This window comes from Oncorhynchus masou, chromosome 6, assembly GCF_036934945.1.
Source record: "Oncorhynchus masou masou isolate Uvic2021 chromosome 6, UVic_Omas_1.1, whole genome shotgun sequence".
In the NCBI taxonomy this organism is placed as follows: Eukaryota; Metazoa; Chordata; class Actinopteri; order Salmoniformes; family Salmonidae; genus Oncorhynchus; species Oncorhynchus masou.
Genome location: NC_088217.1, coordinates 67,609,680 through 67,622,314, shown reverse-complemented (window position 1 = coordinate 67,622,314; position 12,635 = coordinate 67,609,680). Strand labels below are relative to the sequence as shown.

Here is a 12,635-nt window from a genome sequence, read left to right as displayed (position 1 = left end):
GGGAGCCAAATCATTGACTGACACTAATTAGCATAACGCAACGGACATAAATATTCCTAGAAAATATTCTTATTCGTGAAAATCACAAGTGAAATATATTGTGACACAGCTTAGACTTTTGTTAATCACCCTGTCATCTCAGATCACATCTCAGTTTGTAACACGGAAATCAGAAAAGCAATCAAATTAAATTGTTTACCTTTGATGAGCTTCGGATGTTTTCACTCACGAGACTCCCAGTTAGATAGCCAATGTTCCTTTTTTCCAAAAATATTATTTTTGTAGGCGAAATAGCTCCGTTTGTTCTTCACGTTTGGCTGAGAAATCGCCCGGAAATTGCAGTCACGAAAACACCGAAAAATATTCCAAATTAGCTCCATAATATCGACAGAAACATGGTAAACGTTGTTTATAATCAATCCTCAAGGTGTTTTTCAAATATCTATTTGATAATATATCCACCGGGACAATTGGTTTTTCAGTAGGACCGATTGGAATAATGGCTACCTCTGTATTTTACGCGAGAATCACTCTGGGAGCCATCAGGTGACCAGTTGTGCAATGTTGCTGCTTACGGGTATTCTTCAACATAAATGCGTAAAACTACGTCACAATGCTGTAGACACCTTGGGGAATATGGAGAAAAAGTAATCTGGTTGATAGCCCATTCACTGCTCAATAGGGACGCATTGGAACGCAGAGCTTTCAAAAGATGAGTCACTTCCAGATTGGATTTTTCTCAGGCTTTTGCCTGCAATATCAGTTCTGTTATACTCACAGACTATATTTTTACAGTTTTGGAAACAATAGAGTGTTTTCTATCATTCTATCATTCTAGCATCTTGTCCTGACAAAATATCCCGTTTACTACGGGAATGATATTTTTCCAAAAATGAAAATACTGCCCCCTAGTCACAAAAGGATATCTCTCTGAGTGCAGATCTGTTGTCAGTATTGTGGAATAATTCCTAATGCTAAAATAAGATTTGAAAGGAGAAATCTTGATCCGAGAGCAGCGCTGACTTTCTTTCGTCTCGATCAGTATCCACACATGCTCCAACGACGCGCTTATGGACATTCTCTGTACGTGGTGTTTTGGGAAAAGCGTGTGACAATCTTCAGCCGTTTTATAGGAACGATGCCTCGTTAAAACATTATGGGGAAGCTTTAAGTTCCATCGCTATCGGGAACCCCGGCCCTGGTCTCTCCAACCCTGTTCCTGGAGAGCTATCCTCCTGTAGGTTTTCTCTCCAACCCCAGTTGTGACTAGCCTGATCTCAGTACTTTACTCCTTTCTTTTCAACTTTGTTAATTGCTCCACATACCACATCAGGGCCCCAGCGTAGTGGAGTAGGGTTAAATTGCCTGTAGACTCTGATCTTGGGTCAGATTTGGGGAAGGGGAGCTGATCCTTGGTCTGTACCTAGGGGAAAAACGTGGGGTTTTTCACTGTTCTCTCACTGTATCTGACTGTTGCTCACTCTGTCGCCCCGCCCGCCATCCACCCTGAAACCCCCGTCTGGTCTGTGTGGCTTGGCTGACCTTTTCCCCGTGCCCTCTGACCTCTGCCCTCGCCTGTCCTTCCAGTCTCTGGCTGTGTTCTATCAGGGCCACACTGCCCGGATAGAGGGCCTCCGCCTGGAGCTGCTGCTGGAGGAGCAGAGGGGGCGACAGGTAGTCCACTCACCAGCACTGCTGCCCACCGCAGGACACTCTAGAATAGTGCACCCCTCTGGAGAATAATAACCAATCAGAATAACTCAGTGTGCTGTTACTAAGCAGATTTGAAACCCAATGATAAAGAAGGAAACTGCCTTACTAACTGATGAAGAAAGTTAGACCCATGTCACACTACAGGGCCAACCGGAACTGTAGTGGGCTGGCTCAATTTCACATTGCCCTTTCAAAACACTGTTCCAGCAACTATGGTGGATGTGTAACCAGGCCTAGTGCAGTACGGTTCTGCTCAGCTGGGCTCAGTAATGTGATGGGTATGTTAGGCTCACCCTGTGTCTGTACCTGTGGTAGGCTGTGCTGTTTCCGAGCAGAGTGGCCCTCTTCTCCACAACATCCTGTGGGCTCAACCTGGGGAATCAAAAATGGTTAAGCTGTATGTGGGTTGCTATGGTTTGACGTCGGACACAGCCACGTGTGGCTGTTGGGCCACCTAATTCAAGGCGCCAGGTCAGGGCTAGGGGTTGAGTCTAGTCTGGATGTTTACCTGGGTCGTGTTCATTAAGGACAACGCAATGGAAAACAAAAATGTGCTTTCCTTATTGGGCAGGTAGTCCCTCCCTTTTTTCTTTCTGTTTGGTGCCTAATGAACACGACCTTGTTGTTGACCTCGGTGGCACTGCTGCTGTTCTATCTGACCCTTGACCATGGGGTCCCTGTGTGTCTCTTTTCAGTCCGAGGGGGGCTCGGTGGACCAGATGCTGCTGGACTGTCTCTCGGCCCTCCTGGCCTGTTTGCAGCGTATAGACGTCTACCTGCAGGTGTCCCTACTGCCTCCCCTTCCTCCTCCTCTTCCTCCACGCCCTCCCCCCCGCGCTCCCCCACCCCAACCCCCTTACCACTCCTCTGCTTCCTTTGAAGGGCTGGTCAAAGCAAGCCATGCTGTCCTTCCGCTTGAGCGTCTTTAGCTTTAGCCTCGGTAGCCCTGCAGCGAGTTAATAAATGCCAGCTGCCGCTTCCCTCCTTTATCTGTCCTCTGGGTGGTGCTGGAGTATATCTCTCTCATTGCCTCCTCAACCCTCTAGACTAGGGCCCAATAAAAACACTAGCATACTATTTAGTATGCGTTTGCCAAGACCAGAGTCAATTGGGTCACACTAGGTAGTATGCAAGTGTATACTGGGACACAGCTCCGGTCAATGTTGTTAGCCACCATGTGCGTGAACCTGGTTGTTTGTCTATTTCATTTTTATTAAATTGAATCAATGACAATTTTATATTTTTCAGCTCCTTGAGCACTTGAGCTTTAATTTTTCAGGCTTTGTAGTTTTGGTTATGGTGAGAGGACAACATTTACCTATTTGGAATCCCCCAAAAAAACATTAAGACATACGCTTGTTGCGTTAGTAAACATCTGTAGAAAGCACAAAAACACTTCTCAAAAGACTCGTAAGGCACTCTGTCTTATTGGAAAGAAATGAAATGCCTTTGTTTAATTACATGGCAGGAGGACAAGATTAAAAACAGCACACTCGACCGACGCTTTGCGGCTATACAGTCCTTCTACTGGGTGAGTGACCACTAGTGTTAGTGATGTATTTATTTAACAGTGAACTGTGGTGTAGAGCCTACTATTTTGGGAGACCAAATCCATACAGACATAGGCTAATTGAAGACTTGCTACAGTAAAGAAATATAGAACAAGGTAGTGAACAGGGTAATGTCATTTATGAGTAAATTGAAGTGATATGAAAATGATCCTCAATTTGTTATTGTGAGACTATTTGAAGAAATCTTTACAGTTGCTCAGTCAGCCGTGCATCTCTCACCATTTTAACCAAGTACTAAACAAATATTGCTTTCCTGAACGTACCTCACTCTCTCCAGCCCCATGTGTTGATGACACGCCAACTAAACATATATGGGTGAAGCCTTTGGTTGCATGGTGTTGCATCTAATACTGATTAATGATCTTGATAGTAATTCATTCAGGAAAATCAAGTCCTCAGAACTTAATTCCCTGCTCAGACTGTATATTAAGACTTTCTTAACCCTTTAGAGACGATGGGTTTGAATTCCACCTACCTATGATCCTTGTGAATTTCCCATTCAATTCTTTTGACTGATCTCCATATCAGTCTCTGTGCTTTTGAGAATCATAGTTTGGCTCAGATTTCTTCCAGAGCCATGAATGTTCTCTGTGATTGGTTGGTACCACTTGGCTTTAACCAGTAGTGTTTCCATTTGGTGCTCAAACCAGAGCAGAGAGAATTTGCCCCTAGATGCTGATCATAGGTCAGTTTTGCATTTTCCCCTACTAGGTTATGGTTAGGATTGGGGAGATGAAGCTGATCCTAGATCTGTACCTAAGGGAAACTTCACCCCGGAGCGCTGAAACACTGCAATCTTCCAGTTCCAGTGGTGTCAGTGTTGCCGTAGTAACCCAGGGCTTGTTTAACCCTCCCTCAGTGGTTCATGTGCAGCACTCGCCAGACTCCGAGAGCTGTCCAACTCCCATGAACGTACTGTGGTGGCGGCCATGTTTTGTGCAAGTGTGTCTGCCCCAAAAATCCAACTGACACCTAGATTTCAGTAGTAGTAGCCCAGCATTAATTGGAGAAAACACCGAGATGAGATTAAATGGAAGGAAGCAGTAGACTAAACACAGACTTTGCATCTGGTAACTGAGCCCGGCTGGGATCATAATGGCGCTTACAGGGCACAAAATGGCTGACGCCTCACTGTGATGTGAGTGTTGTGTTGAGTCCCGGCGACCCCGCCCACACTTCCCCCTCACCGGTCCTCCTCTATCCCACGCTGCCTTGCAGGAGCTCCGAGAGATCCACAGCAAGCAGCAGAGGCAAAAGCAGAAGGATCACCTGGAGGGAGAAATCAACATCCACGCCATCGCCCAGGAGAGGGCCAAGTCCGCCGAGCTCACAGACGGAAGGTGTGTGTGTGTTTGCGCACAGGACACCATATGTGTGAGCGAGCTGCTCCTATGTCCGCTCATTCTGTATGGATTACGCGGATGCAGCCCCATCACTGTGATCCAGTCATTTTAGAGGTTACCTCTTAACACCCCTTTCCTCTCCCCAGGTTGTCTGCCACTGACGAGGGCCTGGCGTGGCGAGATGAGGGCACGGTGGAGGCCCCCACCCCACCCCCCCAGCCCTGGATGAAGCGCGTGAGTGAGGAGGAGGGGCGCACTAAGAAGGACATGCAGGATAAACTCAACCAGCTCTTCATGCAGCAGCCTGAACCAGGGAAACTCATGAACCAGAGCCCATGGCCCACGGGCGGTACGTGTCAAAAATAAAATGTATAACAGAGAAGCCTTGAAAGAGCGTGCATACAGTAGAACCTCCGATTTACAAATCCTTCGATTTCTGGACTGACCTGGGGCAATGTCGAACTGGGACAATTAAATCAGACAACCGAAATGTGTGCTGTAGGTATCTGAATAAATTATTAGGAAATGTAGATTCAATTCAAATTTTCTGTGAAGTTTAATGCGGTTTTTAAGTAGTCTCGAGTATTTCAGTGTTCCCGAATGACATCCATTCCAAACATTTTCAAATCTCAGAGGTCCTACTGTAGACGTTCTAAGAACGTTTGGATGTGCCTGGTTCTGTGGGTGAGAGAGAAAGATGTGACCCTGTCCTGTGTTCCTAACTCCCTTCCTCGTCTCCTCCCTGCAGACAAGATTCCGGTGACTGGGTTCAACCAGGACAAGGTCAAGGTGGTCTTCTACCGGGCGCTGTACCCCTTTGATGCCCGCAGTCACGATGAGATCACCATCACCCCCGGAGACATTGTCATGGTGAGAGGCAAGCTGTCAATCACTCCTGCCAAGCACCATTTGTGTGTATGTTATGGAGGTTTATGTAAAGTGATTAGTCTATATGAACCAGGAAGTGTGTGGTTGAGTGTCGAGGTCAACAGATTATGATTTTTCAACGGCGATAACGATTATTGGAGGACCAAAAAAAGCAGATACCGATTAATCGGACAATTTTAAATATATTTGTAACAATGACAATTACAACAATACTGAATGAACAATAAACCCTTTTATTTTAACTTAATATAATACATAAATAAAATCAATTTAGTCTCAAATAAATAATAAAACATGTTCAATCTGGTTTAAATAATGCAAAAACAAAGTGTTGGAGAAGAAAGTATTTGTATTTCATATACCTTTGACTATTGGATGTTCTTATAGGCACTTTCCTATTGCCAGCCTAGGTTCAGGAGTTGATAGGCTTGAAGTCATAAAAGCGCTGTGCTTCAAGCATTGCTAAGAGCTGCTCGCAAACACAGTAAAGTGCTGTTTGAATGAATGCTTACGAGTCTGCTGCTGCCTACCACCGCACAGTCGGACTGCTCTATCGAATATCAAATCATAGACTTAATTATAATAAACACACAGCAATACGAGCGATTGGTCATTAATATGGTCAAATCCGGAAACGATCTTTTCAAAAACAAAACGTTTATTCTTTCAGTGAAATACGGAACCATTCCGTATTTTGTCGAACAGGTGGTAACCCGAAGTGTAAATATTGCTGTTACATTGTACAACCTTCAATGTTATGTCATAATTATGTAAAATTCTGGCAAATGAATTACGGTCTTTGTTAGGAAGAAAGAAACATCGTTCGCAACGAGCCAAGTGGCCCAAACTGCTGCATATACCCTGACTCTGCTTGCACTGACCGCAAGAAAAGTAACACAATTTCCCTAGTTAATATTGCCTGCTAACATGCATTTATTTTAACTAAATATGTAGGTTTAAAAAAATATACTTCTGTGTATTGATTTTAAGAAAGGCATTGATGTTTATGGTTAGGTACATTTGTGCAAAGAATGTGCTTTTTTTCGCGAATGCGCTTTTGTTAAATCATCACTCGTTTGGCGAAGTTGAATTAGGCTGTGATTCGATGATAAATGAACAGGCACCGCATTGATTATATGCATCAACCTCGTGATTATGTGAAGATTGATTTGTTTTTTATAAGATATGTTTAATGCAACCAAGCAACTTACCTTGGCTCCTTGTAGCCACAAGATCCTGTTGATGCTGCACTCACGTAACAGGTGGCCAGCCTGCCGCGCAGTTTCCTCATGGATTGCAATGTACTAGGCGATAATCGGCCTCCAAAAAGTCAAATTACCGATTTGTTATATGAACTTGATATCGGCCCCAATTAATCGGCCATGCCGACCCCTAGTTGAGTGTGTGTCTGCCTGCATGCGTGCATGTGAGTATTAACTTTTGCCTCCTGACTCTCTCCCGACTTTGCTCACTCTACCTGAAGGTGAAAGGGGAGTGGGTAAGTGCAGGTCCACTGTCTAATCAGCTGCTCACTTGTGATCCCAACACCTGCTTTCATTGGTCATGTGTCCATCTCAACTGCTGTCATCTCTACATAAGCGCTTAAAGAATTTAACCGTTGGGTTGCATGTTTGTGGTTGTATTTCCGTTATATGGTCAGTATACTCGGAGGATACACACTTGTTCTCAAAGGGCATATGATTATACATCTATACAAATGAGCCTCTATGTTGGTTACTGGAAAAGGCATTTTATAAGCTGCCGAGAATGAGACGATCATACAGACACATTTGATCCCATTTCACCAAGTACTCCTTCAACAAAGCAGTCCCAAAGCCATCCACTGTCATTCTTAATCCCTCAGCTTCTCTTCATGACCATCCCCATGCTTGGAAAGGAAGCGGTGATATTCAACTTGTCTTGTGAATCTCGAACATCCATTCCAAAAGTGGTCCAACCACTCTGTTGTATGTTGTAAATAAGGAATAACCACACATGGCTGGGCAACCCCAGTCCACAGGATTTATTGTAACCACTCTTAATTTAATTTGTTTCCCCACAATTGATCAATCTAATCCTGTGTTGGCTCGCCACTATCTTATTCCAGACTACTCGCCTTTTCTGTCAGTCAGAGTTGGGGTCCATTCAATTTTAACTCAAGTCAATTCAGGAATTTCCCCATTGCTTCTCAACAAAACTTTTCAGTACATGTTCCTAATTTGAAATAGAATTGATCCTAACCCTGCTGTCAGCTATGAGCCTGTAGCTGGTTAAAGGGAAAGGTCCAATGGATAGTGTGATCCCTGAGAACTGGGGTTGTGGGTTGTTCTTGGCATAGAAATACAATTACTAGAAGGTACACTCAATATGGCCCACCCGGTCCACTCATCCCATGACTTAAATGAGAATATCCGTTCTATTCATTTGAGTCATTTCTATAGTCTTCTTTGGCTCTGTAGTGCTATGATAGTGAGCTGATCTTTGACCTTCGCCCCCCAGGTGGACGAGTCCCAGACAGGTGAGCCAGGCTGGCTGGGGGGCGAGCTGAAGGGGAAGACGGGCTGGTTCCCTGCCAACTACGCAGAGAAGATCCCAGAAACCGAGGTTCCCATGAGCCTGCGGACCAGTGCTGCCACCACGGGCGCTGCGCCCAAACTGGCCTCACGGCTCACACCCACCGCCGTCTCCACCACACCCACGCCACCCAGCCAGCCAATGGCAACCCCTCCACCGGCAACAGCTCCCCCTGCCCCCGGGCCCTGCCCTGGTCCTGCCTCTTCCTCCTCCTCGGCATCTAGTAACTGGGCAGATTTCAGCACCACGTGAGTGACAGCTCCAACCCTTCCTCTCACACAGCACTCAATACATTAAAATGCAATACAAGTGTTTTTCAGTCATAGTCTTACCTACACCAGGTTATTAATTGAAGAGAAATCAGAGTTTGAGTTGGTAAACTCTGTGTGCCTCTCTCCGCTCAGATGGCCGTCCACCAGCTCTGTAGAGAAGACTGAGACTGGGGAGGGCTGGGACGCTTGGCCCACCCAGCCATCTCTCTCTGTGCCCAGTGCCGGTCCCGGGGGCCAGCTGCGCCAGCGCTCTGCCTTCACACCCGCCACCCTCACTGGCTCCTCTCCGTCTCCTGTCCTGGGACAGGTACAGTCGTTTTTAAAATGTATATATTTTTTTTTTACCCTTTTATTTAAAAAGAGGGAGTCACATTGAGACCGAGGTCTCTTTTACAAATGAGCCCTGCAACATGCAAAAATGTAATTAAATACAAAGTACACACATCAGTCAAATAATAGTAATAATAATACAATTGATTGTAACACTCAGTTTAGATGACTCTGAGGAGCACAGGAACATATCACCTAGGCCTAGCAGGAGAATGATATTGACTCTACCTGAAGCAGTGCGGTTGTACTGTCAGATGAATGAAGAGCAGGACTTAGAAACAGCACATAGAGGTTCTGTAGTACGTCCCTTCCTTCTCTCACACTCCCCATTCCTTTCTCTCGCTCTCTGTTTCACCCCCGTCTCTCTTCCTCCATCTCTCAGGGGGAGAAGGTGGAGGGCTTGCAGGCCCAGGCGCTATACCCGTGGCGGGCCAAGAAGGACAACCACCTCAACTTCAACAAGAGCCACGTGATCACAGTGCTGGAGCAGCAGGACATGTGGTGGTTCGGCGAGGTGCAGGGCCAGCGGGGCTGGTTCCCCAAGTCCTACGTCAAGCTCATCTCTGGCCCAGTACGCAAGTCCATGAGGTGAGGAGAATGAGGATGAAACTGTCCCTCCCCATAGTCACATTTATCAATAATGTATGTTTGTATGTTTGTGTGTGTGTATATATATATATATATATCCCATTATATATATATATATATATATATATATATGTATATATATATATACGTATATATGTATATATATATATATATACGTATATATGTATATATATATATATATATGTATATATATATACGTATATATACGTATATATGTATATATATATATATACGTATATATGTATATATATATATACATATATACGTATATATACATATATACGTATATATATATATATATATATATATATATATATATATACATATACATATATACGTATATATATATATATACATATACATATATACGTGTATATATATATATATATATATATATATATATATATATATATATATATACGTGTGTATATATATATATATATATATATATATATATATATATATATATATATATATATACGTGTGTATATATATATATATACGTATATATATGTATGTGTATATATGTATGTATATATATATATATATATATATATACGTATATATGTATGTGTATATATATATATATATACGTATATATATATATATATATATATGTATATATATATGTATATATATATATATATATATATGTATATATATATGTATATATATATATATATATATATATATATATATATATATATATATATATGTATATATATATATATATATATACGTGTATATATATATATGTATATATATATATATATATATATATATATATATGTATATATATATATATACGTGTATATATATATATGTATGTGTATATATATATGTATATGTGTGTGTGTGTGTAATAATATAAACTATTATTGGAGTATTATTATTAATCAAAACAATTATTTATATACAGTGGGGAGAACAAGTATTTGATACACTGCCGATTTTGCAGGTTTTCCTACTTACAACGCATGTAGAGGTCTGTAATTTTATCATAGGTACACTTTAACTGTGAGAGACAGAATCTAAAACATAAATCCAGAAAATCACATTGTATGATTTTTAAGTAATTAATTTGCATTTTATTGCATGACATAAGTGTTTGATACATCAGAAAAGCAGAATTTAATATTTGGTACAGAAACCTTTGTTTGCAATTACAGAGATCATACGTTTCCTGTAGTTCTTGACCAGGTTTGCACACACTGCAGCAGGGATTTTGGCCCACTCCTCCATACAGACCTTCTCCAGATACTTCAGATTTCAGGGCTGTCGCTGGGCAATACAGACTTTCAGCTCCCTCTAAAGATTTTCTATTGGGTCAGGTCTGGAGACTGGCTAGGCCACTCCAGGACCTTGAGATGCTTCTTACGGAGCCACTCCTTAGTTGCCCTGGCTGTGTGTTTCGGGTCGTTGTCATGCTGGAAGACCAAGCCACGACCCAACTTCAATGCTCTTACTGAGGGAAGGAGGTTGTTGGCCAAGATCTCGCGATACATGGCCCCATCCATCCTCCCCTCAATACGGTGCAGTCGTCCTGTCCCCTTTGCGGAAAAGCATCCCCAAAGAATGATGTTTCCACCTCTGTGTTTCACAGTTGGGATGGGGTTCTTGGGGTTGTACTCATCCTTCTTCTTCCTCCAAACACGGCGAGTGGAGTATAGACCAAAAAGCTCTATTTTTGTCTCATCAGACCACATTACCTTCTCCCATTCCTCCTCTGGATCATCCAGATGGTCATTGACAAACTTCAGACGGGCCAGGACATGCGCTGGCTTGAGCAGGGGGACCTTGCGTACGCTGCAGGATTTTAATCCATGACGGCATAGTGTGTTACTAATGGTTTTCTTTGAGACTGTGGTCCCAGCTCTCTTCAGGTCATTGACCAGGTCCTGCCGTGTAGTTCTGGGCTGATCCCTCACCTTCCTCATAATCATTGATGCCCCACGAGGTGAGATCTTGCATGGAGCCCCAGACTGAGGGTGATTGACCGCCATCTTGAACTTCTTCCATTTTCTAATAATTGTGCCAACAGTTGTTGCCTTCTCACTAAGCTGCTTGCCTATTGTCCTGTAGCCCATCCCAGCCTTGTGCAGGTCTACAATTTTATCCCTGATGTCCTTACACAGCTCTCTGGTCTTGGCCATTGTGGAGAGGTTGGAGTCTGTTTGATTGAGTGTGTGGACAGGTGTCTTTTATACAGGTAACGAGTTCAAACAGGTGTAGTTAATACAGGTAATGAGTGGAGAACAGGAGGGATTGTTAAAGAAAAGCTAACAGGTCTGTGAGAGCCGGAATTTTTACTGGTTGGTAGGTGATCAAATACTTATGTCATGCATTAAAATGCAAATGAATTACTTAAAAATCATACAATGTGATTTTCTGGATTTTTGTTTTTGATTCCGGCTCTCACAGTTGAAGTGTACCTATGATAAAAATGACAGACCTCTACATGCTTTGTAAGTAGGAAACACTGCCGATTTTACAGGTTATCAAATACTTGTTCTCCCCACTGTATGTATATATATTTATAGTTATAGTAATGTATTTTTATTCAACCCTTAGGGCAGACAAAATTGATTCACTGCTTAATGGATTTTCCCCCAGAAAAGTGAGGCGAGCAAAAAAAACGAAACATTCAGTGTATAAGGAATAACAGTACTTTACCACATTATATGGACATGAACAATAGGAGAACTATTCCATTTCAGACTGATTTTCAGATGATTATTATTAATACACAAGTTAACATTAATGAACATTATTTTCATAAGATGTATAATAGAATGCACTATTCTATCAAATTGAGAGAAAAAGTAATGTATTATCAGTTCATTAATCTACTTAAATCAAATGTTATTGGTCACACGTGATTAGCAGATGTTATTGCTGGTGTAGTGAAATGCTTGTGCTTCTAGCTCTGACAGTGCAGAAATATCTAACAAGTAATATCTAACAAATTACACAACATATACCCAATACACACACACATCTAAGTAGGAATTAATTAAGTCTATATACATATGGACGAGCAATGTCAGAGCGGAACGGTCTGTCAAGTATTATAGAAAAACAGTATATACATATGAGATGAGTAATGCCAGATATGTAAACATTATTAAAGTGACTAGTGTTCCATTCCTTAAAGTGGCCAGTGATACCTAGTCTATGCCAATACGCAGCAGCCTCTAATGTGCTAGCGATGGCTGTTTAACAGTCTGATGGCCTTGAGATAGAAGCTGTTTTTCAGTCTCGGTCCCAGCTTTGATGCACCTGTACTGACCTCACCTTCTGGATGGTAGCGGGGTGAACAGACAGTGGCTCGGGTG

The 12,635-nt window shown here is 42.5% G+C and overlaps 1 protein-coding gene across 6 annotated transcripts in view; it reads left to right on the top strand.

Annotated features, from left to right (window-relative positions):
• The window catches only part of LOC135542480 (intersectin-1-like), a 65,584-nt gene that overhangs the window by 33,190 nt on the left and 19,759 nt on the right, over positions 1–12,635 (top strand). For 5 of the 6 annotated variants that reach the window (XM_064969449.1, XM_064969450.1, XM_064969448.1 and 2 more), the window contains 6 exons: positions 4,503–4,624; positions 4,774–4,976; positions 5,376–5,497; positions 8,015–8,337; positions 8,494–8,668; positions 9,074–9,279. In XM_064969449.1, the coding sequence (XP_064825521.1) occupies positions 4,503–4,624; positions 4,774–4,976; positions 5,376–5,497; positions 8,015–8,337; positions 8,494–8,668; positions 9,074–9,279 (1,151 nt within the window). Of the gene's footprint in view, positions 1–1,587; positions 1,675–2,408; positions 2,496–4,502; positions 4,625–4,773; positions 4,977–5,375; positions 5,498–8,014; positions 8,338–8,493; positions 8,669–9,073; positions 9,280–12,635 lie in introns of all 6 variants that reach the window. The other variant, XM_064969453.1, reaches the window with a different exon arrangement.